Source organism: Delphinus delphis, chromosome 8, assembly GCF_949987515.2.
Source record: "Delphinus delphis chromosome 8, mDelDel1.2, whole genome shotgun sequence".
Classification (NCBI taxonomy): Eukaryota; Metazoa; Chordata; class Mammalia; order Artiodactyla; family Delphinidae; genus Delphinus; species Delphinus delphis.
In genome coordinates this window covers 61,269,822-61,297,481 of record NC_082690.1, presented here as the reverse complement: position 1 = coordinate 61,297,481, position 27,660 = coordinate 61,269,822, and the positions used below count along the sequence as shown (strand labels likewise).

The 27,660-nt window shown below is 50.8% G+C and overlaps 2 protein-coding genes and 1 long non-coding RNA gene across 9 annotated transcripts in view; 1 reads left to right on the top strand and 2 right to left on the bottom strand.

Moving 5' to 3' along the window:
- The window catches only part of STIM1 (stromal interaction molecule 1), a 192,530-nt gene extending 187,550 nt beyond the window's left edge, over positions 1 to 4,980 (bottom strand). The window contains exon 1 of one of the 5 annotated variants that reach the window (XM_060018388.2): positions 4,076 to 4,980. In XM_060018388.2, the coding sequence (XP_059874371.1) occupies positions 4,076 to 4,214 (139 nt within the window). In that variant the 5' untranslated portion in view covers positions 4,215 to 4,980. The remainder of the gene's footprint in view (positions 1 to 4,075) is intronic. The other 4 variants (XM_060018385.2, XM_060018389.2, XM_060018386.2 and 1 more) reach the window with 4 other exon arrangements.
- Positions 4,981 to 14,784: 9,804 nt separating this feature from the next.
- On the top strand, positions 14,785 to 27,350 carry RHOG (ras homolog family member G). 3 transcript variants are annotated; one of them, XM_060018384.1, is made up of 2 exons: positions 14,785 to 15,052; positions 26,109 to 27,350. In XM_060018384.1, the coding sequence occupies exon 2, from the start codon at positions 26,177 to 26,179 to the stop codon at positions 26,750 to 26,752; it is 576 nt and encodes a 191-aa protein (XP_059874367.1). In that variant the 5' UTR covers positions 14,785 to 15,052; positions 26,109 to 26,176; the 3' UTR covers positions 26,753 to 27,350. The 3 variants fall into 3 exon arrangements, with proteins under 3 accessions (XP_059874367.1, XP_059874366.1, XP_059874365.1); XM_060018383.1 differs by lacking the exon at positions 14,785 to 15,052 and adding an exon at positions 15,344 to 15,465; XM_060018382.1 differs by lacking the exon at positions 14,785 to 15,052 and adding an exon at positions 22,379 to 22,626.
- LOC132429076 (uncharacterized) lies at positions 15,591 to 20,345 on the bottom strand. The gene is made up of 3 exons (XR_009520284.1): positions 20,308 to 20,345; positions 19,754 to 19,878; positions 15,591 to 16,116 (listed from the first exon to the last, which is right to left on the bottom strand). It is a non-coding gene; the product is annotated as an uncharacterized lncRNA (long non-coding RNA).
- Positions 27,351 to 27,660: the final 310 nt, after the last annotated feature.

Below are 27,660 nucleotides of genomic sequence, written 5' to 3'. Positions count from 1 at the left end.
ACCCATTGTGGAATTTCTACGTGACGCCTCTCTGGACATCAGTTTCCTCATATGTAAAAATAAATAAGTTGAACTAACTGATGTTTCCACCTCTTAACTTTTGAATTAGGCAACCACTTTTTATCTCCCCAAGATCTGAGAAAAATTATGGAGGAAACTGAGAAGCCTCCCCCAGCTCTCCCAGGCAGGGTTAGTCACTTGCTCCTCTGGGCTTCCCACAGCCTTTTGTATGCATATATCATACCTCTACTACAGCGCTTATCACAAAGTTCTGAAAGAGTGTATAACCTAGTGGCTGAGGTGGAGGTGGGGAGAAGAGTCAGACTGCCTGGGTTCAAATTCTGGCTCTATTCCCTACTATCTGTATAACCTTGGGTAATTTACTTGACCTCTCTATGATTTCAGTTCCTCACTTATAAAACAGGGATAATACCAAGCACACAGGATGGCTGTAAGAATTAAAAAGAATAAAATGTTTGGAATAGTGCCTGCCACACAGTAGGCACTAAAAAATGTCAGTTGCTATTATTGTTGATGTTACTGATGTTATTAATGTCTTGCTAGGCACTGGGTTCCTACTTCAGCTGGATCTCTGTCCTCTTCCCGTTCTCCATCACAGTACTCTGTTTATGTTTTCTTCCACAAAAATTACAAGACACTATATTTATTTATGTATTTATTTTCTATCTCCCCACTAGACTGTAAACTCCATGAGGGCAGAGAACATGTCTGTTTTGTTCATCCTTTAATTCCCAACACCAAACACAGTGCCTGGCCCAGAGCAGGCACTCAAATATATGCTGAATACACAGCACGTGAGCTGACACTGTTCAATGTTTGCTGAATAAATTAACCTGGTTAAGGATGATTGTCAAAGCTGAGGTGTGGGTGCAGATGATGTCCTAGCTGCCCCAGGATTAGTGTGACCCTCTGCCCATCCCCCAATATTAGCCTCAGCCAAGCCGCACCCACCTGCCCTTGGCTCCAATCCAGTTCCGGGAACCACCCTCAGCTAAAATTAGCATAGCCACCAAGATGGCCAGGCCATTTATAGCCTTGGAGGCAGCAGCAACTAGCTGGGTGGGCAGGCAAGACTCTGGCCTCCCACTCCATTAGGGGTGAATTGAGACGCCAACCTGCACTCCATAAACTGCCTAGAGGCCTATCCTCCAAAGCCCAGTTCTAGTTATACTGAGTAGAACCACAGTTCCTGAGTAGAGGTCCTCAACCAACACTGGCAGTCACAACTCCAGACTCACGTGGGACCCCTCACACACATTCTGCAGGAAACATTTTGAGTTTCTGGAGGCAATGAGTCCAGAGTCTAAGGGAGGTTCCAAGCATCAATTCCAGGCAGTTTCAGAAGTGCAGGCTTCAGAGCAGCACAGTCAAGCACAGATCTTTACTGAGAAAGTAACTTAGCACAACTGGGTATACAGGCATCAAAGAGCCAGAAGGTGACAGGAATGGCCTCTCCCAATGAGAAGGCCTTCTAGCAGAGCACCTGCCTTCCCTGGAGGGGCAGACCTTTAAGATAGCCATGTACATCCAACAAGAGAAAAAATGCAATTTTCTGGCCCCTGCAGAAGACCCTCCAGAAGAGAAAAAGACAGCCTTTTTTTGGATCTCTGCTACAGAGTCACCAGGGGCTGCCTAACTAACTCACCAAGAGGAAAGTAACATTCTCTTGGCCTTACCTAGTGCTCCTTTAACAGGGCAGGGCCTGAGAAGACAGAAGAAGTCTAGGACTTAAGAATCAGAAAACGTGGGACTTCCTTGGTGGTCCAGTAGTTAAGACTTTGTCTTCCAATGCAGAGGGTGCGGGTTCAATCCCTGGTCAGGGAGCTAAGATCCCACATGCCTTGCAGCCAAAAAACCAAAACATAAACAGAAGTAATATTGTAACAAATTCAATAAAGACTTTAAAAATGGTCCACATCAAAAAAATCTTTTAAAAAAAAATCAGAAAACTGAGCATAGGACTCAATTTCTTCAACAATAAAAATGGGGATAATACCACCTGCCCTGTATTCTAATAGAGCAATTGCGAGACTATGGGAAAAACAGCTGTGTAAAATACAAACTTTAGAGAACATACAAATTGACTGGATATGTTGAATCTGATTTAGAAAAGTGGAAGCTTTAAGGGTAAGTAAAACTCCTGTGTTCTGAGGATACAGAGGGACTGGAAAGGCTACAAGAGTTCCTGGCTGTGTAGACAGCTCCTCACCAAATCCTTTAGAAGAGCCCCGTCCATGAGCCCAGTCCACCTCTTTGCAAAAATGAGTTCTTATCTGAGTCAAAGTCCCAGACAGGCCCAAGGTGATAACCTACCAGAATAACAGTGCTGGGGCCTCCAGGTTACCAGAAACTATAGTCATTCCCAGCACCTAGGGTCTCTGAGATTTCCTCCCTGGGCTTCAATATTACTGTGACAATAGAAACTAATTTCTGAACTGAGAGGAAGAAAAGACCAAAAGAGAAGCCTAAGTAGTATAATCAACACAGCCAAGCCTCTAAAATATGTTGTGTGGAGGGCTGTCTCCATAAGCTCAAGCCAGGGGCTGCTTACGAGGGATGCTGGAGTGCCTCTTACCTATGGCATGTACAAACACACAAATCTTCCTGACAGCTAGCTAATGCCTAAATTCAAAACTTCATCTCTTTTAGCACTGTGTCTAAAATAAAGAACACTTCCTCCCCCCCAAAAGAAAATTCATTTTATGTCAGGCACTCATATTTTAGGGTGAAAAAAGGACATATTATCAGTTACAAACAGGGATGTCACTGGGACAGCAGAGATGCTCCTCAGGTCTTCTGCACAGTTTGACCTACATCTGCCTTCATAGCCCAATGAGAGCCAAGCTTTGAGCTAGGGTTCAGGGGCCAAGGAGACACTGTATGGAGAAACAGGATTAATATGCAAGAAGGACCTATCTTCAAAGCAACAGCCTAGGTGCCATGCTTGTACATAGGGCAACCCTGGCCTCACTTGGAAGCCAACCCTTGGGGTACCTGCAGTCACACCCAGCCCAGTCAAGGAATTTAAAAGGGGGTTTCCTAAGAAAGGGTCTAGCACCAAAGCCAGCCTCTGGATCCATCCATGAAACTTCCTGGCCACCATGATTTACGCTTCCTTTTCCTCCTTGTATCAACAGGTATTCACTGAGGCGTCCCCTCACTTGAGCTTGCCCCGCCGTAGAAAGAACCCAGCTATAAACTCTCCTCATTCTGCATCTCACTACTTTGGGCAGATCACAGTGACCGGGTGAGAGAAACAGGGATAAAAAACTGAATACCTCTAAGCCTTGTGTAAAACAACTGCATTTTAAAAGTGCTCTTTCTTCTGCAACAATACCAGGGCTCCTACTGTTTGACAAGCCTCCATAAGTGCATAGGAAAAACCAGGACAGATCAAAAATATTGTACAATTCCTACCCTCATCAGTCAGAAGAAACAGAATAAGTCAACAAGTGGTCCCAGGAATTACATCATGCCCATGTCAACAAAAGGCCATTTAACTCCCTGGTGGTAAATAGGATTCCATCTAAGGAACTGCCTTGATATTTCAAATGGGCACAGCTAGAAGACAGCAGATTACCTAAGGGAAGGGAGAGAATAGGGTCCCCACGCTCATTGGAATAGAAAGGCACACCTCGACACTAAGTTAGAGAGTAATAGAGTTGGCCCAGTCCTGACTCTTCCTACCCAACCCAAGTAGCCTCAGCCTCCCCTGTGCTGCCAAGTGCTGAAACTGGCCAAGAGCAACAGACTTATCATCTGCCCAGGGCATCAGTCCAGACAAGTAGTCATGAGAAGGGGTCTTGACTTGCTGATCTGAAAGGCCAAGGTGCCCCAAAAGCAAAGCTCTTTCCACTGCCAACAAAAGATATCCTGAGGAGGGATGAGGAAAGTTGTTCAAGAGAGACAAAGACATTAGAAGGGAAAGAACTCTTTGGACTACTAAGAACAGGCAGTGCCATGTGTGGGTCTGCCATCAATCGCAGGTGTATAAACCTAGGGTTCGACTTCCCCACTTGGGCAACTCAGTTCTTGTCCGTGGCCAAGGCCTTACCTGCTACAGTGGACTCCTCAGAACTGGCCCCCGAGCCGGTTCCCGTCGTCTTCTCGCTGTGGCTTTGGCTGAGGCTCTGGCCGTGATGCAGGAGAAGCCCCCAGAGGAGCCACAGGGCAAGACGGGCGCACACATCCATGACTCCAGGTCTCAGTCAACATGCGCCTGATGTAGACTCCTCAGGATCCCAGAGTCAAAGCTGGGAGCCCGGGAGTGCAGCTGACGGTCCTGGAACCCCAGGCAAGATGCCCTCGAGGTGCCGCAGCTGTCCAGCCACCCGTGAGTCTGCCTCCTCAGACAGCCAAAGGTCAAGTGCTCCAAGTTTGGGCGCGGGAGGAGGGCCGGCGCCTCGGGTCCAACAGTGGGTCCGCCGGAGCTGCGACGGCCTGAGTACCCGGTCGGCTCGGGCCGCTTCCGGAGAGTTTGGACAGGGTGGCCGCGGAGCCGGTGTCAGCTCCGCAGCCGGCTACACCCCTGCCGGAGGGGGCGGGAGGGCGGGACCTCCAGCGGGCACCGGAGTGGGGGAGGGAAAGAAGGGAGGGAAAGAGGGGGGCACCTGGCCTCGCACCGCCGAGAATCGGCGAGGGGCACAGGTTCGGGAAGGGCGTGCGACTTCCAGGCCCCCGCGGGCGCAGGCGGCTCGGGGATCCCAGGCCTCCTAGGCCGAGGTCAGTGCTCCCGCCCAGTCCCGTGCCCAGGCGGCCGGCGGTGCCCAGGTTCAGCAGGCGGACGCGCACGGGCCAGGCCGGGGACAGAGGCTCCCCGGCGAGCGGGCGGGAGGCGCGGGGCGGGCCCGGGGCGGGCGGGGGCGTGCTCTCCCGCAGGCCCGCCCCGCGCCGCCCGGCCCCCAGCGAAGCCCGAGCCGGCCCCAGCGCCCGGCTTACCCCGGAATAACCTGTTAGAGACAGCCGCCCGGCACCCCCAGACCCCGGAGGGCTCTCCCGGCTCTCGGCCCGCTCTAGTCTCCGCCAGGACCCCTCTCCCCAGCCAAGGGTCGGGTCCCGGCCTCCCTTTCCCCCACGAGAGCCCCTCCCGCACTAACAGCCCGCGAACGAGCGGGCGGGCCCCTGACACGCAGTCGCTCAGGTAACCCAGGCCTGCGGCGGCAGCGACGATGACAGTAGCTGCCCTGCCCGATCTCCGGGCCTCGGTGCTGCTCCACTCGCCCAAGCTCTAGAGCTGGTCAGGGCAAAGACCCTCGGTACCACGACTGCCGCCCCGGGCTGCCTGAGGCGACAACTGCCCAGCCCGGTTCGGCCGGGGGGCCCATTGCCAGCCCCCCACTCCAGGCCGGTATCCCAGGCTCCGCCCTCCCCGCCGCGCCTTGCAACCAATCCGCTTCCGCCTCTCTGCAGCTTAGGAACCCTCGCGCATCGTCACCCGTGTGCAGCGGCCCCTGGCGGGCAAATCTGGGCGCTGCGAACAGGGCCCTAGCTCGTTGGGAGGCCCTGCCCCTTTGCAGAGGATTGAGGAATAGAGCTAGGACCCGCCCCGGGGGAGGCCCATTAGGGCCTGCTAGTGGTTTCGGAGGAAATGATACCAGAAAATACACGAAGCGTCCAAACCACTGTAGGTAAAATTGCCCTACACATACCGTAAGTCTTGGCTAAATGACCCCATCTGCCTACCTGACGCCCCCTCCCCGCCTCATCCAAGCTAAGTCGGATGCCCTCCCTTAACTCTCACAGCCCGTTTTCCTAACCCCCCCTCCAAATACCCTCCCCTCTGAGGTTTTTGCGGGTAGGGCCTGTGGCTGGTTCCTCCCTGCATCTCACTCTCCCAGCTCTCTGTGTGGCTTGGGGGTGTTAGCGACTTGAGAATGAGTGCCCCCATAAAGAGGGAGTTGAGCCTGGGCCTCCTTCAACAGAGCCTGCACTTCCTGCTCTCAAGTGTGCTGTCAGCAAATCTTTACTGAAACCTGCTCTGTGCCCTACCCTGTCCTTGGCACCTGAGGCAGAGGAAGGGATTAGGCCCCGTCCCCACTCTGACAGTGCTAAGCCAGCTACCTGTTCTGAGCAAGGCTTCTGAAGACCGGGAACACGGATTTGCCCAATAGCTGCCTGGCTTAAGGGTTAGGCTGTCAATATAAAAACACACGTCTGACGTCATCTACTACCACTCTTCCCACTCTCTTATTAAACGTCAGTCGCACTGGCCTTCTTTAAGTTTCTCAAACACATGGAACATCAGCCACCTCCCGGCCCTTGTATCGGCTGTTGCTTCTACCTGAAACCGTCTCCCCTCCTGGCCTCCCCATCAACTCCCTCGTATGGCTGGCCTCTCATTCTTCCAGATGCAGTTCAAGATCTTCTCAGAAAATCCTACTCTGACTGCCACCTCAGGTCCACAATTGGACCATACTCATATCTGCCTTCCCCCGCCCCATAGGATTGTGACTTTTCAGAGGTCAGGGGCTGTGCCTTATTCATCTCTGGGAAATGGCCATCCAGCCATAGGCCCTGTACATCGTAAGTGCTCAATAAAAGCTGGTTGACATGAGTTAATTCATTTGATCATGCAAATATTTATTGAGTAACAACTGTGTTGCTGGGAAATTGGCCCTAACAGAAGATGAGCCCCTGATCTAGGTTCTACTAGACCTACACTCGGAACCAGGAGTCTGAAATTCAAATGGAAAATGGGAAAATAGCTAATATTATTGAGAGAAGTAGGTGCGAGTAATAGGGAGTGGTAGGGACTGGGGCACACTGGTAAGCAGGCAAGAAGGTGAACTCAGTATTGCTGGATCATCTTTAAGAGAAGATGGGAATCTGGACTTTTAAATGATGTAGCCCCTTTATCAACACAGACCTACTGTATAGCACAGGGAGCTCAATATTCTGTAATAACCTATATGGGGAAAGAATCTGAAAAATAATGGATATATGTATATGTATAACTGAACCACTTTGCTGTACACCTAAAACTAACACAATATTGTAAATCAGCTATACCCCAATATAAAATAAAAATTAAATTTTAAAAATAAATTTTTTTGATGTTGGGGGTAAGAGTTTTTATTAATTAATTTATCTATTTTTGCTGTGTTGCGTCTTCATTTCTGTGCGAGGGCTTTCTCTAGTTGTGGCAAGCGGGGGCCGCTCTTCATCGCAGTGCACAGGCCTCTCACTATCGCGGCCTCTCTTGTTGCGGAGCACAGGCTCCAGATGCGCAGGCTCAGTAGTTGTGGCTCACGGGCCTAATTGCTCCGCGGCATGTGGGATCCTCCCAGACCAGGGCTCGAACCCATGTCCCCTGCATTAGCAGGCAGATTCTCAACCACTGCGCCACCAGAGAAGCCAAAAAAATAAATTTAAAAAAATCAAAACAGAAAAAAAAATGATATAGTCCTTTAAAAATGATATAGCCCTACATCTATAGCATAAATTGATCACTCAGACTACAAGTTTATAATTTCTGCCTAAGCCAACCCACCTGCCTGTGTACTCATTTGTCAAAGAGAACACACAAGAAAAAAGAAAAATAAATCATGCTTAATACAACCTCCTTTATACTCAAGTGCATCTTTCTCTTAGCTACCATGTGAGTTCTTTGGGGGTATGGTTGCAAAACCCATGTGGTACAAAGAGCCTGGGTCTTGGAGACAGGAAGCAAGGGTCTATTACCAATTCACACCAAGACCTTGAAACTCTCAGAGCCTGCTGCATTTCCTGTGAGGCTAAAATGGTCTCCAGGAACTAAAAACAGAATTACCATATGCTGCAACAATTACACTTCTGGGCGTATGCCAAAAAAAATTGAAAGCAGGGTCTCAAAGAGATATCTGTACACCCATATTCATAACAACACTCTTCACAATAGCCAAACGCAACCCAAGTAAGTGTCCACGGATGGATGACTATATAAACAAACTGTGACAAATATATATATATATATATATATATATATATATATATATATATGCAATGGAATATTATTCGGCCTTTAAAAGGAAGGAAATTCTCCATGCTACACATGAATGAACCTCAAGGACATTATGCTAAGTGAAATAAGTTGGTCACAAAAGGACAAATACTGTATGATTCCACTTATATAAGGTTCCTAGAGTAGTGAAATTCATAGAGACAGAAAGCAGGATAGTGGTCACCAGGGGCTGGGGGGAGAAGAGGATAGGGAATTGTTTAGTGGATATGGTTTCCATTTTGCAAGATGAAAAGAGTTCTGGAAACTGGTTGCAAAACAATGTGAATGTACTTAATACACTTAAAATGTAAATTTTATATTATGTGTATTTTACCACAGTTAAAAATAAAAGTAAAAATAAATGGTGTCTGGGAGCAAAAGCCATGGCCTGGACATTAGGAGAAACATTCTTGTCTCATCTCTGCCTCCAAGATCATGATGTGACATCAGAAAAGCCAGTGCCCCTCTGGATCTCAGTCTCCCCAACTATAGGATGGGTAGGGACCAGATTATTGATCCAGTTCAGCTTTAATATTCTATAAGGTAGGAAAATCCTGAGACCTCGTGGATCTTCCTGGATCAGAAGCTGTGACTCTCACCTCAGTAGACCCTAGATTGGGTCCTCATGTAAGTGTAGCCTCTGCAAGAAGCCCTCACCACATTGTGTCTCAGGAGGAAATTGAGAGCTTGGTTTTGTTTTGTTTTTTTCATCTCTGTGTCTTTTTGAAACCTATACACCAAGCCTTTACCGTGTGCCAGGAATATCTCCCTTGCATCACTCTTAGGGCCTTGCTCCTAATAGATATTCTGCAGATGTTGGTTAAATCAAACCGGATTAACAATTCTTATGCCTCTATTCTACTATTTGCAAGAACTTTCACATCTATTATCTTATCTCTCTCTCACAAAACCTCTGCTAGATAAGTCAGAGACTATACTTATTTTACAGATGAGGAAACTGAGCCTAAGAAGAAGTGACAACCACATCAAGTTCTCTTTCTCCTCTGGGATTTCCTCCCTATCCTTCAAGTCTCAGTTCAAGTGATACAAATCAGCCATACCTTGATCACTGATGACAGCATAGCATGAACCAAAAGTTATGATTAGTCAAAAAAAAAAAAAGAGCCAGCTCAAAAGTCACCTCCCTTCTTTTCCCACCTTCCCTGACTTACCCTGTCTCTCCAGTCTCCTGCTACTCTAAGTACTTTAGAGTACTTATATAACTGAATTATGATTATCCAATAAGTATTTATCTTCCCCATTAGCTCCTGAGTTTATCAAGGACTTCATTTCTTTTTTTTCTGTTTTTTTAATTTTTTGGCCCCATGGCACATCATGTGGAATCTTAGTTCCCCAACCAGGAATCAAACCCACACCCCCTGCATTGGAAGCGTGGAGTCTTAACCGCTGGACCACCAGAGAAGTCCCAGGACTTCTTTTCATTTATTTATTTATTTATTTTTTGCGGTACACAGGCCTCTCACTGTTGTGGACTCTCCCATTGTGGAGCACAGGCTCCGGACGCGCAGGCTCAGCGGCCATGGCTCACGGGCCCAGCTGCTCCGCAACATGTGGGATCTTCCCGGACCAGGGCACGAACCCGTGTCCCCTGTATCGGCAGGCGGACTCTCAACCACTGTGCCACCAGGGAAGCCCCTTTTCATTTATCTTTGTATTCTCCCAAGATAGGACTGTACCCAGTACAGAGATGGTACTCAGTAAGAGTAAACGAATGAACGATGAGTGTTCTGTACAGCAGCTTAGCTGTCCTTTCTCTCACAGGGTTTCTGATTACCAACAGCTTTCATTTGGAAAGTGAGAGAATCTTCAAGAGAATCTTCAGTAGAAGTGTACTAAAAGAGTCCGAAATCTCCTGCTCAGAAAGTTTAGGAATCTGTAAGTTTAGGCTGTGTTATCAGTGGTGCTCCCTGGTGTCCAAAAATGGCAAGTACAGCTATCACTAAGAGTCTGGCTGTGAATGAGGAGAGAAAACTTGGCTTGTAACAACTCTTCCCAGGCTAGCTTCACAAAGAGAATCATCTTCCTTTCCAGAATCAGTTCTAGAATCTCACGGCCAATGTTCGTTCATTCAACATCTACCAAGCCCCTGTTTGTAACAACCCAGTTCCTACCCTCAAAGAGCTCAATTTTTCGGGGAAATATATAGATGAAGAGTAATTAGAACGTGTTGATAATGTCTTGAGAGAAATTGGTACAGGGGCAAGTGAAGGAGCACAGAGGAGGAACAAGTAACTGCCTAAAACAGTCAGAGAGGCTGTGCATATGGATTGGGGGAGGAGGACGGGTTCTGGAATTATACTGCCTAGATTCACATCGTGGCTCTGCTGTGTGACTCTGGGCAAACCAAGCTGCTCCTGGAATGTACCAGGGCTGAAGAAAGAGGAATTTCCCAGAGGGAGTATGCCAGATGACCTGGGTACCACCCAATTTGGAGAAGCTCAAAGAGGCAAAGGTGTCCTGGAGGCAAACAGGACAACTACTGTTCTGCCTGTCTGGGAGGAGGGACCCTCCAGAAGGATTGGGCATGTGCTTGGTCCCCCTTCCCTCCATCCAGTTATTTCCTCAGGGGGAATCAGGAACAATTGGTCCGAGGATGCAACTCTAGAACTTTGTTTCATTTGTCACTTCCCCTGTTTGTTCTTTCTGCTATCTCCTGTATTACCCATCACCTTCTCATTTCATGAAATGAGACATCGGGCTTATCTTTGGGAGTAGCAATAAGGGGAATAATGAGCAGGAGACTCGTATTTCCGCTCAGGCAGCCTGAAAGAGGGAAGGCCAGGGGATCAAGAGGAGAACCAAGACGGCTGAGTCCCTGGAGCCACATGAGAGAAAAAGAAGAACTCAGATTTAGGGTTAGCTTGAAGAGGCTGGGACTGGGACTGAGCAGAAAACCCTGTGGGCCACTGGTGAGCCATAGGAGCTGGAGCTCAGTGAGGACCAGGCTGGGAAGACCCGTTTGGAAAACACCAGGGCAGGGGTGAGATCAATTCAGGGCCTTTCTCCTCCCCCTCTCTGTCTTCATCCTGCTCTTTCAGGGGAACTGAGTCAGCTTTAGCATTTGATCTTGAGAAAGAGGGAAGAATTATCAGGGAGAAAAACTTGAAAACAACATGAGTACATGCAGAAATAAATGTTTATTAATTGTACCCTGGGCAATCTGCTAGACACTCAGCTTGCTTATCTCACTGAATCCTCGCAATCCCACAAAGCACACAGTATTGTCATTCTGATTTTAAAATGAAAGTAAATGCCTCTGTTGTACGCTTTTATAGCACTCTGTACTTTTGTATCATTACCTGTTTAAGATTTATCTCCCTTTCTAGTTACATCAGGATAGGGGCTTGCTTTTGTTTTCACCACTGCATCATTGGCATGTGACACTATGCTTGGCCTAGAGGTTTTCGATAAATATGTGTTTAAGGAATGAATAAGAGAGGTCATGTGACTTGTCAAAAGCCACAATGTAAGTGGTACGATCAGGATTTGAATCCTGGACCGTCTGGCTCCAGAACCTGTCTCTGATCTCTCTATTCTACCCCCACCAAGTGCTTTCATATATTCTCTCATTTCTAAATGTCCTAGCTCAGTGACCTTTTCTCTCAGCTGCTTGTGAACACAAATGTACACTGCCAAGAACTCACCTATTCAGGGAAAGCAAGTGAGAGAAACAGTCCATCTGGAGTTGTGTCCTCTTCCTACCCTCTTCATCTCACCACCTTCTTCCTCCAAGAAGCCTTTGCAGACAGCCCCACCTGTCTACCTGTCTCCTTCTCCTCTGGCCTTATTGGCCCTTCCTATGCCTGTGCCATAAAAGTGGCTCCAAGTCACCTGGTCTCTGATGCTTCCATACATATTAGTGCTTTATTAAGGCAATTTTATTCTGCTAATATACTGAAGGCAAATATACTGCAGGCAAGTATATTCTGCAATATACTGAAGGCCTGCCTGTGCCAGGCCCAGTGGTTGGACACAGAGATGAACCAGACACCACCTCAAATGACTTACACTTAGTGGAGAAGGCAGACATTAGGCACAGATACAATTAACTGGAGCACAAAGCAAGATGACCTAAATGGTATTAAAGAACTATGAGCAATATGTTACATGCATAAACCTTAATTACTTAATGATTATTTTTAAGTGTGTATCATAGAAGGTCACAGCTCAAAAGTATCATCTGGTTCAACTCCTTGCTTTCCGGTGGAGGAGTCTGAGACCCAGAGAAAGGCCAGGCCTCGTCTAAAGTCTCACAAGCCAGTCTGGCTGAGCCAAGACTAGACTTTGGGTCTTCTGAAGCCCAGCCGAGGGCCCTTTCCTCCTCTGCTAGTAGTTTCATATGCAACAGTCCCATATCCCATCAGACCATGACATCCTCAAGGCCAAGTCAGGTTCTCCCACCTAAGCAAGCTGAACCAGGGTCAGGCATGTCCAAGACCAAGGCCTCAGGAAATGCAGTCACCCCAGACTACCAATCCAGCCTTTTGGTCTACCGCACCTATTTTTACCACTATGCTTCTAAAATGATTTTCAAATATTTTTGCAGAAAACTTTTTTTTTTAAAGAGCCTTTTACCCAGAACACTAGTATATAAATCAGATAAAAGTGAACCAATTCCAGTTGAAGGAAAGGAAGGCCAGAGCCCCACTATTTTCCCACCCTCAAGTCCTGGGAAGGGAACTTTAGGAACACAGTTCAAAAACCTTTGTTCTGGGACACAATTTTTTTTTTAACATCTTTATTGGAGTATAATTGCTTTACAATGGTGTGTTAGTTTCTGCTGTATAACAAAGTGAATCAGCCAAACATATATGTATAACCCCATATCTCCTCCCTCTTGCATCTCCCTCCCACCCTCCCTATCCCACCCCTCTAGGTGGACACAAAGCACTGAGCTGATCTCCCTGTGCTATGCGGCTGCTTCCCACTAGCTATTTTACATTTAGTAGTGTATATATGTCCATGCCACTCTCTCACTTCATGGGACAATTTTTAATGGCTTCATAGAAGCCATTTTAGTATATGGTCCTCCACTGAACCCTGTCTTTAATGGAAACTCACAATCCTTTCTTCATCATCAAATGGCAAACACCAGCCATGTGCTGCCGCTAGAGTACGGAGGGGAATCTGATTTTCCCCTTGTCTTTCCTTGTTTCCTCGTCTCCACACAGAGGAGTATGTCCCAAGTGCTGTGGGGAGGGAGGAGAGAGACCCAAACTCTGCCTGGAGGATCTGGGGAAGCTTGAGCAGAAGGATCATGGAGAATGAATTCATCTACTCAATCATTTACCAGCCTGAATCTGATAGAGACTTTAATATTCTGTTCCACACCATACCCACTAGCTACATGAACCATCAAGCATTTGAAATGTGTCTAGTCAAAATTCAAACGTACTCTAAGTGTAAAACACACACCAGATTTCAGACTTAGTACAAAAAAAGAATGTAGACTATCCTATTCTTTTTGTTTTGTTTTTTTGCGGTACACGGGCCTCTCACTGTTGTGGCCTCTCCCGTTGCGGAGCACAGGCTCCAGACGCGCAGGCTCAGCGGCCATGGCTCACGGGCCCAGCCGCTCCGCGGCATGTGGGATCTTCCCGGACCGGGGCACGAACCCGTGTCCCCTGCTTTGCCAGGCGGACTCTCAACCACTGCGCCACCAGGGAAGCCCCTCCTATTCATTTTTATAAGCACTAATTTTATACAGATTCATGCTGAAGTTGAATGATTATATTTTGCATATGTTGGGCTAAGTAAAATATATTATTAACATTAAATTTTACCTGTTTCTTTTTATTTATTTATTTGCTGCACGGCTGTGGGATCTTAGTTCCCCAACCAGTGATTGAACCCGTGCCCCCTGCAATGGAAGGGTGGAGTCCTAACCACTGGACCGCCAGGGAAATCCTTCGTTTTACTTTAAAAAAAAAGTCATCACTAGGAAGTTTTAAGTTGCATATGTGGCTTACAATATATTTCCACTAGACAGCACTAGGAGACTACCAAGTGCATGGCAGAGGTGGTGTGTGTGCATGCATGTGTGCGCGCGTGCGAGTGTCATTGGAGGCAGTGGTCCATCACCGCCAGATTGTGAAAGACTGAGTCGATTTCGCCCGGCAGTCAATACAGGAAAGAGGCGGAAAGAATAGAATGCACAAAGACCCAAAGATGTGGGCTGGCACACTGTGTTTTGGGAACTCATTCTTACAGTAGCATGATTTTTAAAAAGAAGAGGAAAAGAAGTATTTGTTGAGTGTTTACTTTGAACCACGTATTGGCAGCAGGCCTTTTACATCCATTCTCATCTTCACAACTACAGGATGAAGGGGAAGTTACTCTATTTTGCCAAAGACAGAATGGAGGTTCAGAAAGGTTGGACTATTTATTCTCGGAGTTGTTCTTCCTCTTTATCTGGAAAGCCTCTTGGAGACAGGGAGCCTTCCGTTAATGCCTGTTCTCCTCCACAGCACCTAGCTCTGCACGCAGCTCTGCACGTGGTAGGCACTCAGAAAGTTTGTGATGAACGAAGGATATCCTTTCTCAAGTCAGAGCTCCACGCGCAAGGCCAGGGAGCAGAAGCACCAGAGGGCGCCCACGAGTCCGCCCACCCGCCAGTCCCCAGAGCCCCGGCAAGATTCAGGACTGGGTGCGGCCCTTCTGTCCCAAGCAGTTGAGCGCCCCAGCGAGAAGAGGGTGCGAGGGGAGCCCCACGTCCTGGCTCCGCCCCACCCCCCTCCCCAGAGCCCAGGCGCGCGGAGCCGCCGGGTGCGGAACAACGACACGACATCCTGTTTTTGGGGCCCGCGGCTCCGCCTGCGCCTCTGCTGATCTTGTCTTTCCCCGGGTGCTGACGCCAGCTCTCCTTCCTCCAGTCTCCGCACCCTTCCCAGGGGTCTGGGGCCTTCCCACTGCTGAATCACCGCCACCCCGCACTCCCCCGGGGCTCGGGGCAGAGGTGGGGACTGCCCCGCCGGACCTATTCTGGCCAACCCCCAGCCTGGGCCATCGCTCGATCCCTGGGCTTGACTGAAGGTACCAGGCCTAGGGGCGCCTGTTCACAGCATCTTACCGCAGGGGTTGGTGGGGGCCAGATAGGGGGAGGGGGGACAAAAGCCAAGCGCCTAGGCTAGGGCCTCTGCTGGGGTGGAGGTGGCAAGAAGGGGACTGGGAGGACTGACCTTAAGGGCCTCAGAGGTAAAGGGCTGGGGTGGGGGAGCCCAGTACCCGGCCCGGGACCCACCCGCTGGGGGCGACCAGGACGGGGGGGGTGAACCGGCCGGCGGACTTCCTTGTCGAGCCCCGCCCCACCCCGCCCCCGCGCCCTGCCCCGCCCCGCCGGCCGGCCCGCCCCCCCCACTTCCTCCGGCCTCCTGCTCTCACTTCCTTCTCCAGCCCCGACCCGCTGCCGCCGCCCCCCAGCTCCCCCGCGGCGGGGAGGGCACCAGGTGAGGCCTGGCTCCGGCCGGCAGGCCGGGGGTCCGTGGGAGGGGAGCCCGCCCGGCCCCGGACTGGACGCGGCCGCGGGCCCGGGAAGTTTGGCTGCGGGAGGCCGCGGCGGGAGGTGCTCGGCTCGCTTCAAGTTGGGCGGGCGCGGCCGGCCGGGCGGGGCGGGGACGGGCCACTGCAAGCCGGCGGCGGTTCGGGGACTGTGGGTTCCTGTACCAAGGGCGGCGGTACCGGCCCCCGGGAGCCGCGAGGAACTCCTGAGGTTGGAGGGTCTCCCGCTCCGAGAGAAAAGTCTCTGAGTGGAAGAGCTTAGGGCTGGGAGATGGGACTCAGAGGTGGGGTGCCCCCAGGAGTTGCAGGGGGCTGTTACGAAGTGTGTTGAGAGGAAGGGGCCTCTGGGCTAGAGAAGGCGCTCCCGCTGCTTTGGCAGTTGTGACACTTGTGAGGTAGAGAGAGAGGCTGTCTGTTGCCTCTGAAGCCCGAGGCTGCGGAGAAAGAGCTCCTTCCCTGGAAGATCGAAGCTGGTCCAGACCCACAGCCGCAGCCTGCAACCTAAGGGTCCTCTGCGCTCAGGCGGAGGGTGGGGGAGCCCCCCGACCCCAATCCTTCTCTCTTTATGTCTGTTTTTCTGAGGCCCAACTTCTCCGTCCCTGGAACAGAGCAACAGGTATTTTAATGAGCAGACATCGGCTGTGCCTCGCTGCTTAGTGCCTGGCTTTGTCTTTGCTGGGTAAACTGAGGAAGGAAGGGACCTGGTCTTGCCCTGTGACTAGAGGTGAAAGGACTCTTATTCAGAGGTACTGATAGTCCTTGAGGAGATGGCATCAGGAGAGCAGGACTTGAGGAGAGCAGGACTGGTTTCAGGAGATGGAGAGAACAGGGCTTCTGGGCGGCAGCACGAGGCTCTAGCCTTGGAAGATGATCAGGAGCCATCTCCTGGTCTTCCCCCCGCCCCCCCGTCCCCTTTATTAGTCCCTGAATTCTACATGTTCTCATTCTGTCTTCCTCCATTCCTTCTTCAGATTCCATCAGACTTCAGACACGAACCCTCCATTACTCTCTTCTTGCGTTCTCTTCAGTCCCTTCTCCCCCCCCCCACAGTCATGCCTGGGCCCTGACCTCTCACCTACCCTGCTTCTCTGTCCATCTCTGTCCTCTCCCAGTGGCCTTCCCCCTCCCTTCTGTGCCCAGCTTCTGGCTCCTGCACACACATCCACCCTCTGTTTCTTCTATCTCCCCTCATTCCTCTGGATCCCTCTCTTCTCCTTTCCTTTCTGCCACTTATCTCCAGCTTTGGGGAGCCTTTTCAGACCTCCCTAGTTCAGAGAGGCAGGCTGCAGCCTCCCCTTGGTAGAGGTGATGAAAGGGCTGGAAAACCGCTGTATATGTGTATGTGCATGCAAGTGTCTGCATGTCCACATCTTTATCTTTTGGAGACAAAATAACTGCCCTCAGCCTTGTGAGGGCCCAGAGCAGGGGAAGCCAGCAGAATGAAGGGAACCTGCAGTGGGTGAGGTTGTGGTTAGGTAGGAGGAAGCAGTCTGTAGCAGTCAGGGTATCAGGGTAGAGTGACACAGGAATAGGTCTGGTGAGAGAGGCCGTGGGAAATCAAAATCCCCCAGACCCTTGGGTGCTTGATCAAGAGGCCAGGCCTGGAAGCTGGGGGACAGCCTAAAGGTCCCTGACTCCAGTGCTCACTGGTTCCAGCACCACCTTGTGGGGACAATGGGACCAGGTCAACTAGGTGTGATGGAAGGAAAGGGAGGGGTAAAGGCAGGATTCTGGAGGGAAGACTATAGCTGGTCTAAGTTCAGTCTTAACTGTGGTAGTTCCAGTTCAGGAAAAAAAGAAGGGTATGAGGCAAAGGTGTCTGCCCCCTCTTTCCTGCTGCCTTCCAAGGCCTGCGCAGGCCAGATTCCCATGTGCCCAGGGCTGCATCAAGGCCTTGGTGACCAGGAAGCTCTCTGGAGTTCTGCTCACCCCTCTGCCTTCACACATCCTTAACATGCCCCCCTCACCTAGGACCCTATTCCCTCTCTTTCGGGAATTTCTTGCAAGTCTAACTGTATTCCAGCCTGGCTCTATAAGCTCTTGCTGTTCCCATTCTAGAGCTCCTTCTTTAAGCCTTTGGGATGCATGCTGAGAGATCCTGTTTCTCTCTACCTCCTCAAGTCTACTCTATTCATTTCTGTCCACTAGAAGAAAAGAGAAGTGGAGGGGAGCAAGTGCTATTTTTTATGGGATTCCCAAGCACAGCTAGATTTAAGGACTATCCCTGTTCCCCATTCTGTCCTCTTTCCTTCTCACCGTTGTCCCTCTCCCATGGATTGTCCCTTCCTCCACACTCCTGTCTCTGCTACTCTGATTCTGGGAGGTACAGGGGGGTTTGGCCCCAGCAGGAAATCCCAGGGACCTACATAAAAATCCCAGCTCAGGGAAGGATATGTATGCAAGGCACTTTCCCAGCATCAGGGCTCAGTAAAAAACCACCCAGGAGTCCTGACTCCCCACCTGCCAAACCAGTACTTATTTTAGATAACTGAGCAACCCACAGGACTCTAAGAGTGAAGACAGGATGGATGAGACGGGTTCTCCCAGGCAAGATGTGGCCCCACTGGAGGTTTGAGCTAATTGCATGAAATTCACTGCTGGAAAAATATAACCAGGGTGGGAGGAATCTAAGTGGGGAAATATTTTGTGGGGGGATGAGGGTGGGGGATATGTGTCTGCTATATCCCTCAAGGGAGGCTGCCCTTGAGGTCTTGGCTAAAGAAATATGGTCAGGGTCTTGACATGAACAGAAGTGGCTGATACAAGATTGTTACAGATCCTGGTTGAGAATACGGAGAGTTGTTTCTGGCAAGATACTAAGGCAGTTGAGGTGGCTGGTGTGAGCTTTTAGGGGGTAATAAGCAGGAAGATTTGAGAGGTTGTGGCTGTAGCGAGACAGTTGAGAAGATATAAGAATGAGGGTAGCAGGGCAACTGTGAAGAAGATGTGGTCCCCGACTGAAGACCCCTCTCCATACAGAGTATAGACCCATTAGTGGTGAGGCTTGTAGGGTTCTTTGAGGAGGGAAACCAAAGACAAAGCCTGGGCCGCCTCCCCAGAACAGATGGGTTTTCCTGTCCAGGGTCCAGCTTCCTCTTTTGTCCTCATGTCATGGGGGGAGGGCATCTCCCCAGGAGCTGAGCCTAGAGGAGGCTCTCCTCGGCTAGTTCAGGGTGGCTGTCTGTCCAGTAATGTCAGTTCTAAATCATGGATGCCCCGGCATGGGCTAGGCATGAGGCCCTGGAAGCAAAACGGGCTCAGACACCAACCTGGCCCCTTTGGCCCATTTCCTGAAGGGATAAACCATGGTAGGGTCATCCTGAATGAGGTCAGAGAGATGGGCCCATTCCCAGGCTGGAGGTCAGGAGACCCAGGTCCTTGTCCTGGATTTGCTCGCAACCCTCTGTATAACCCTAGTCAGCTTTGTCTCTTGTGGCTCAGCTTCAAGATTAAGAAGTTGCCTATCAATACTTCCAAAGAACATACAGAATACTGATGGCTCTGACTCTCTTTCCCTCAAGAGGCTCCTCATAGCTGTGCCCCTGACTCTGGACCCAGCCTTGAACAGGTCTAAGTATCTGTCTGGGACAAGTGCTGTGGCCCCTTTCCCCAAAGCACAAGAGAAGAGGGCAGAGAGTGTCAAGGATTTTGCCAGGGCTCAGCAATGTGGGGGGGTACCCGGTGCCCTGCTCCAGCTCTGCCCCAACTGACAGTGGAAAATAGATGCCGGAGTTTCCTCCCTGATGTTTTTTTCCCTTGTGGAAACCCCCTCAGATCTGGGGCGGGGTTCAAGGGACTGGGCACCCCTGGGTCTCTCTGTGGGTGTTTTCAGGTGGGGGAGGCAGGATTGGGAGGATGGCACTTCTGTACAGCCTCGTGCGAAGTGAGCAAAGGCAAAGGAAGTGCCACTTCACGGGCCTTTCATGGGGCCCCAGGACTGCTGAGCTGCTGTTAGGTGGGGAGGAGGAAGGCAGAAGGAAGCAAGTGTTGGGCCTTCCTCTGTGCTGCCTGATGGGGGAGGGGCAGCCTCCTTAGCTCCCCCAGCCAGAGCTGCCCTAACCCTGGGACTTACTGTGTGTGGAGCATCTCAGGTGCTGGGACACCGAGAGAAGAAGGAAGGGAACTGGGACTGAGTGAAAGGGTCCCAGCCTCCCACAGCCCTCCCAGCTATAGCTGTCTTGTTTCCTCCTCCTCTCCAGTCCCTAGTGGGTAAAGTCAACTCGCTCCGTCTCTTACCCTATCCGTGGAGTGCAGGATCCTCTGCAGGGGCTGAAGGGTGGAGAATGGCAAGAGGTGGAGAATTCTCCAGTGTGAATTTTTTTTTAAGGCTGGGAACTAGGCTGTCTTGGGTTCTGCCCCTGCTAATGAGAGAAGGGGAAGAAAAAGAGAGACTCAGCCCTTGGCCTGGTCCCAGCCCCACGCTGACCTCATGTCTCCCCCAGCTTCCTCCTCCTAGCCCAGCTGCAGCCCCTTTGAGCCTCTTCGTACCATCTCTCCTCCACTCCTCCCTTCAAAACAAACAGACAGACTGGCAGAGCTTCTGAAGCTGTTTCTAACACTAACCATGACCATGACCCTGACCCTGGCCTCGTCCTTGACCAATCCTGGTCTTCAGATATCCCCAGTCCTTAGCCTCATCAGGACCACTTTTCCTACGCATCTTCCTCATCACCACTGGGCTAGAGCTATGCCTGCTCCACCCCTCTCACCCTTCCAGTTGAGGACAAGACAATCTAGCCAATGTGTTCATTACTCTGAATTGTACTCCTCAGGGGGAGGAAGTTAGTTACCTTTGTCTGATGTCTCCTGGGCATGGAGGCTCTTCCTTGTTCCCAGAGTCAAAATCTGAATTGATGAGGGAGGAGATGTGTGTCAGTCTGCAGCTTTTGCTCAGCTCTCTGCTGGGCTTCTGGAAGTAAGCAGGACAGATTTCCCTCCTCATGAGGCATCCTGTTAAGTTCAGCACAGTGAACCATAATAACAGTGCTGGGGAAGGTAGGGCAGAAGAAGGGGTGGCTGTGGTGTCCTGGAGAAGCTGGGGAATGGAGCTGGGCCCTAAAGGACTGGGAGGCTGTGGGGTAGGGTGAGGGGGTGGGGGCAGGAAGCAGAATTCCAGGAAGAGGAGCTCCCATGTGCAAAGACATGAAGGACAGATTGTGTTCATTCAGCTTTTTACTGACAGCCACTGTGTGCTGTGCTCAGCCTGGGAAGACAGATCAGCCGGGACCTTGCCCTCTAGGTCCTCCCAGTCTAGTGACAAGAGATAAGATTCAGATCAGCTTCCACGTGACTAAGATAATGCACTTGTGAGAAAATGGGACCAGACCATGGATGGGATAAGTCATTTGTGACTTAGGTGATTTACAAAACTTCCCTGAAGGAGGTGGCAATGATGCTTGGCTCTGGAGGACCAATTGGGGGATCCTTTGAGGCAACTGGAGTCTTCTGGGCTGCTGGGTGGGGGGTTGAAGGATGGAAATGGAGGAGAAATACTGGATTCCCACCGGGACAGTGAATATGGCTGCTTGATGTGTTTTGGGAAAGAGAATGTAGAGGCTGCTTGTAGAGAGGATCAGGGTGATGTGGCCAGAGCTTAGGATCAGAATACCCAGAGTGATGGATTACAGTCAGAATGAGTTTCAGCGAGGGCTGCAAAAGGGGATCCCCCGTGTCAGGGAGGCAGATTAGAAGGCTGTAGTAAGTTCCTATTGCCTCCACACTCCCCCATCTCTTCGGGCCTATTCCTCCCCTCCTCCACTCCCAGTTGGGACACTTCCCCTGCTATTATGGCCACAGAGATCTGGCAATCAGGAGATCTGGCAATCAGGCAATCCACTGCTTCCTTTTCCTCCCCCATTCTGGGCCTGCCTGGGCCACACCCAAGACCAGGCCCCACTGGGTACAAGCTGGACTCTGGGGACTACACTCAGGGTGAGCCCCATGGGCTGTGCTCCCTGCGGGAGCCAGGTCCAGCTGCTACTGGGAGGAAAGATTTTCCTATCCCAGTCAAAGCTTTTGGCTGCTATTGCTGTCCAAAAAGATTCAGCATTGCAGTTTTGACTGGGGGGGTATCAGCCCAGTTCTGAGCTTCTGACCTGTCTATCCAGATCTCAGTAACACAGACAGAAGCAAGCAGGTCAGAAGTTCTATACTTAGCTTTTCTGTAGGGGAGTCGAGAAGCTCAAGCTTCAGTATTGCTCGGGGTTGGGGGGGCATCCACAAGCTAAGGAACTTATGTATGACTACTGGAGAAGGAGAGTCACACAGAGCCAAAGAAGGATTTAAAGGGTGGCCATACTGTGGAAGTTCAAAGAAAGGAGAATTCAGTAGCCTCGTGGGACCATGAGACTTAAGCTAGGCTTTGAGTCAGGAAGATTTGAGAGGGGAGAAGGAATGGCAGCAGAGAGAACAACAAGAGTAAAAGTTCAGAGGCCAGAATGATCCTGTCTTGTTTACACAGGACAATGTAGACCCCTCTGGAGCAGGGAACTCACATTGCCGAGTACCTGCTTTATATATATACATTGTGCATTAACTCACTTCATCCGTTTAACAACCTTATAAGGTTGGTACTATTACCTAGCTCATCGTGGCAGAACTAGGATTTAAACCCAGGTCTATCTGACTCCAAAACCCCTGCCAGATTATGAAGAATTCTGAATGCCAAGATGAAGGACCAGGCATGATCTGAATTAAGCTGGGAATCGAAAGCCAGAACAAGTCATTGTAATATGGTTAATACTATACCAATCTGCAAATATTATTTATTTACTAAACAAAAGTTCTTTTCTTTAAAAAAAAAAAAAAAAGTGACTTGGTGAATAAGCCACAGTCGATCCCCAACCCCAGGCAAGCCACTCTCCTTGTGTGGCCTCCTGCAGCGTTGACCGTCCCTTTTTCCTGCGTGGTACAGGCTAGACCCTACCTTTTAGCATGTGCCCTCCTTAAATGAGCTGTGGGAACTTACTTGACCCAGTTCAGGCCATAGGATTTCAGAGAAAAGAGTTGTCCTGGGAGAGAGGATAAGGGTCTGAACTAGACCTGAAGAGGGAGAATTGGGCTGCCGCCACCACTCAGACACCTGCGTACTCAATGATTCCTGCCTCTTGGTATGAAAGACTTTGCTTTTGCCACCTTCTCTGTGCACCCCACTTCTGAATTTAGAAAGCACATTCATTCCTGTGCTCAGGATCCTCACTGCTGTCCTTTGAGACAGGGAGGGCAAGTTTTATCATGCCTGTTGTACAGTTGAAGAAACTGAGGTTCCAGGAAGGGAAGTGACTTACTTGCTCAAGGTCACAAAGTCAGCTGTTAAGGGGTAACTTGGAGGCTCTGTGACACATTGAGGAAAACATAGGACTTTGGATTGCAAAACTGGGGTCTGTGTTAAAAAACTGGCATCTGTGTTAGCTCCCGTGCTGACTAGCTATGTGACGTTGGGTTATTTTAACTGCTCTGGGTTTGTTTCCTTACCTGTAAATAGGAATAGTACCAATGAGTTGTTATAAGGATCAAAACAATGTAATATGATCTATATTGTGATCTATAAAGGGTTGTACCTTGTGAGGGCTTTTAATCAAGTGGCAGAGTGGGCAGGTGAACCCGGGAGGTCAGATTCAGGTGCCGGTGCTCTTGGCCCTATACTATACTGCCTCTGCCCTGCTTGTTTCTGGACACTACCTCACTCGTGATCCTTTTCCGGTGGTGTCAGTCCCTGTTCCCTTGCCAGCCCGGAAGCTTCCCTCTCCCTCCTCGCTCCTTTGAGGGCTGATTTACTGATTGCTGGTTGATAACCCCTCCCTAGAAAGCTGCCTGGAGCCAGCTGTACTTTCAGTCTCTTGGGCCTTGTGACTGCCGGCCAGAGTTCCCTCCTTGCCTTCCTGCCTGGGCCAGCCCAGTGCTGGGCTTGAGGGGGAAGAGTTCCCCGTCACACTGCCATGCCCACTCCCCTGCTTTGTGTGGAACTGAGGATTTCCAGGCCTAGGAGTTGTGCTTTCGAGATGCTGGGGTCTCCTGGAAAACCCAGTGGACACAAGTAATGGCACCAACACCCACCACCCCAAGATGCTGTCTCTTCTCCCCCAAGGAAGAAGCCACAGAATCCTGAGATGAATGTGGCCTGACTTGACCCTACATGCTGAGGTCTTAACGCATTTGCTTGACTGATCAGCCCTCCCACCCCCATCCAGTGCTCCTGCGGGCCTTTCCTATCCCCATCGTCCTATCTCCTGCTCCCAGATTCCTTAATGTCTCACCTCATCCACTTAGTACCCTTGCACAGGCTTTTTTCTCTCCAGTTCATGGGTTGGGAAACTGAGTCTCAGAGAGGGTAAGTGCCTCATGCTTGGTTACAGTGAGTCAGCAGCAGAGCAGAGCTGGGGCTGGGACTTAGGTTAGTTCTCTTGACTCCCAATCCCAAATTCTCTACTGCCCTAGAGGGTCCTTATTTTCTTCCTGGATCCATACCCCAAGGCTCTGTATCCTCTCTCCTGAGGTTGAACACACACACTTACTCATGCAAATAAGGTGGAAATATTTTTAATGTGAACCAGAGAGGCAACCTCATAGAATGAACTCATTTCCCTCCCAGCTGGTCCCAGGGGAAGCTGGGGCCTGGGAGGGAGCTGGGACCAAGCCCTGGATCCTCTGCAGGTTCCACACCATGGAGTTCCTTTTCCACTTCCCAGTGGCGGATTCTCCCTCCCTCTCCCAACGTGATTTTTGAGGCTTTGGAACCAGTGGTTGAGAGGTCAGGCTGGGAGGTAAGAGGTTGTCAGACCAGGGTGCAGTCTTGCTGTGTATAAAGTGAAATGGAGAAAATGGGCCAGTGGTGAAGGTGCTGGGGTGGAGCGAGGGATACTTAAGAGCTCTGGGTGTGTCTGAAACAGGACTATCCCCTTCCAGGGAGCGGGGGCCTGGTCGTGAGAGAGTAGCAGGGAAAGGAAGTCACATACTAGCTAGAAAAAGTCCCCCATGGCTGAGAGGAAGTAGCCAATTAGAGGAGGACCCCTGCCACAGCAGTATAAATAATCACAGGGTTTCCGGAAGCTCTGTTCTTTTCCACAACTCAGAAGAGCAGTTCCTCACCTGAAGGCCCTGTGAGCTGCCCAGGTGACCAGGGTGATGGCTGAAGCTAGGACTCCTCTGAAACTCACCCCACTGATAATTACAGCAGCTTATTTATTTGGCACTTCCTGTGTGCCACGCCTCATGCCAAACACTTTCTGCATGTTAGCTCATTTCATACTCTGACCAACTCTAACCCAATAGGCAAGATTATCCCCATCTAACAGATGAGAAAATTTGAGGCTCAGGAAACTTAAATGTGTTGCCCGAGATCATACATGACTAGTTGGTGGAGCTGTGATTAGAATCCCTGACCGGTCTGATTCCAGCATGTCTTCTCAGTGATAGTGCTTTAATGGCACTGTGTTCTCTACCCAAGAGTCTGGAAGCCCCTCAAGTTCTTCAGAGGCACAGCCCATGGTCTCAGGAAAGGGACAGAAGATTAAGGGGGAAAATCAAGTTTTTGTCTTACTCTTCTGTTCATCCCTTCTGGCTGGGCTTGGAGGATCTGCCTCACCCTACCTTGAGAGAAGATGCAGACATCTGGGAGCCACAGCCTCTGCCTCATTCATCATTACACACACAGATTCCAGACCGAATTCCAGCCCTGGCTCGGTCTCCAGTGTTCTCCTACACTGAGTTGCCAGCCTGGGTATGTGTGGCCAGATAGGGTTTCCCATGCTTCCAAGAATGATGGGGTAAGCTCTCCTTCCTTTTCCCCATCCCCAGGGTACCCTGGATTGAGACAGGGCAACTGTCTAGAGAATTGTGCCCCTACTCAGCAGGTTTCTCATTGCACCTTTTGGTTTGCGTTCAGTAGCCAAGATGTCAGGTTTGGAGTTGAAGCATCAGTGCACTAGGCAGGGTGTGGGCCCTGAGTTGGGAGAGGCTCCACCCATGGCTGCAACTCAGAGTGACCTGGGACAGCTGCCTTGTGCTAGAAGCCCTCTCCAGTCTACTCGGTGGGAGGGGTCCATATCTGACAGAGGATCTGGTAGATCCCTACAAATGCGCACCCTCCTTTTGCGTCTGTACTTCCCGGAGGAAAAATAAAAGTAGCTAATACTTACTGAATGCTTATTATGACCAGGCACTGTTCTAAATGCTTTACATGAGTTAACTCATATAATCCTCACAACAACCCAATGAAGTAGGTATTATTTTATCCCCATTTTACAGATTAGAAAAATGAAACATAGAGAGGTTAAGTAATTTGTTTAGGGTCATACATCTAGGAGATAGGAGAACCAGATTTTGACCTTTGTCAGTCTGGCATCAGAACGTATGTGCTTTGCATAATATATTACACCTTAGTGCCAGCCTCTTTATCCCTGAGCATCTTTGTGTGGTCTCAGGGCCTCTCTCCCATTTCGTGTCTGTCTCTCTGAGGTCTATCTTGATGGGATTGCAGGATGGTGTTCAGGTTAAAAGAACTGGAGCTGGTTTCCCTCTGTATGCCCCCATCCTTTCTTCCCAGTGGATACAGGCCTCCCTAACCAAGAGTATCCCTCTCATCTGTCCATAGGTCACTGCATCCAGAGGGGCCCGGAAGGGGAAGGAGGCATAGCCTCCACCACAGCAGCTGCACCCGCCATGCAGAGCATCAAGTGTGTGGTGGTAGGCGATGGGGCTGTGGGCAAGACGTGCCTGCTCATCTGCTACACAACCAACGCCTTTCCCAAGGAGTACATCCCCACAGTGTTCGACAATTATAGCGCCCAGAGTGCCGTTGACGGGCGCACAGTGAACCTGAACCTGTGGGACACAGCGGGCCAGGAGGAGTACGACCGCCTCCGCACACTCTCCTACCCTCAGACCAACGTGTTTGTCATCTGTTTCTCCATTGCCAGTCCGCCCTCCTATGAGAATGTGCGGCACAAGTGGCATCCAGAGGTGTGCCACCACTGCCCCGACGTGCCCATCCTCCTGGTGGGCACCAAGAAGGACCTGAGAGCCCAGCCTGACACCCTACGGCGCCTGAAGGAGCAGGGCCAGGCACCCATCACACCGCAGCAGGGCCAGGCGCTGGCCAAGCAGATCCACGCTGTGCGCTACCTCGAGTGCTCAGCCCTGCAGCAGGACGGCGTCAAGGAAGTGTTTGCTGAGGCTGTCCGGGCCGTGCTCAACCCCACGCCCGTCAAACGTGGGCGGTCCTGCATCCTCTTGTGACCCTGGCACTCAGCTTGGAGGCTGCCCCTGCCCCGCCACCAGTTGTGCCTTTGTGCCTTGGCGCCTTGTCTGCCCCCAGCTGTGCCTTAAGGACTAATTCTGGCACCCCTTGCCAAGGGGGCTCCCTGAATGCCTTTTTCTCCTTGAGGAGGCCCACGGAGAAAGGGGCTTTGGGCCCTGCCCCACTCTGCTTGGGAACACCAGGTATGCTCAAGAGCTCACCCAGGCCAAGGCCGGACCCCTCCCCAAGAAGCCAACCCAGTGCCTCCTCCCCACTTTCCCCTACTGACCAGTTGATCCAGCTTTCCACACAGATGTTGCTGCCTATTGTGGTGCCTTCTCTCAGGTTAGGAGCTCTCAGCCATCCCTAACCTCTCCCTCGCTGCTCTTCAAATTGCCCCCCACCCCCCAAGATGCTCTCTCCCCTCCCCAGAGAAGGAGCCACAGACTCCTAAGAAGATGAATGTGCCCTAACCTACCCCCATGTGCCCAGGCCTTACGCATCCGCTGACTGACTCAGCCCCACCCCCACCCCCTCTGGGCTCCTGGGGGCCCCTCCTACCCCCATCAGCATCAATAAAACCTCCTGTCTCCAGTGGCGCTGGCTCCTCCCTGTGTGCTGGGCATGGGGGGTTGGGCAGGGGCCGGGCATGGGCTAGGGCTCCCCAGAGACTGGGAGCCTTTTGTTTCCTACAAGAGGGGACAGGGGACAATAGGCTTCATTGTGGTCCCCCCACCCCCCAATTTCCCTAACAAAGCTCTGGGCTCCCTTGGAGGGGCCAGTCTTGTTCTGGGGCCCAGCCACATATTCTGTAGTAGACTGGGATGCAAAGCATGAGGAAAAACTTCCTGATCTAGGACTCAGAAAGGGAGAGGTTGAGAGCCATCAGCCTGCAGGTGGGTGCTCT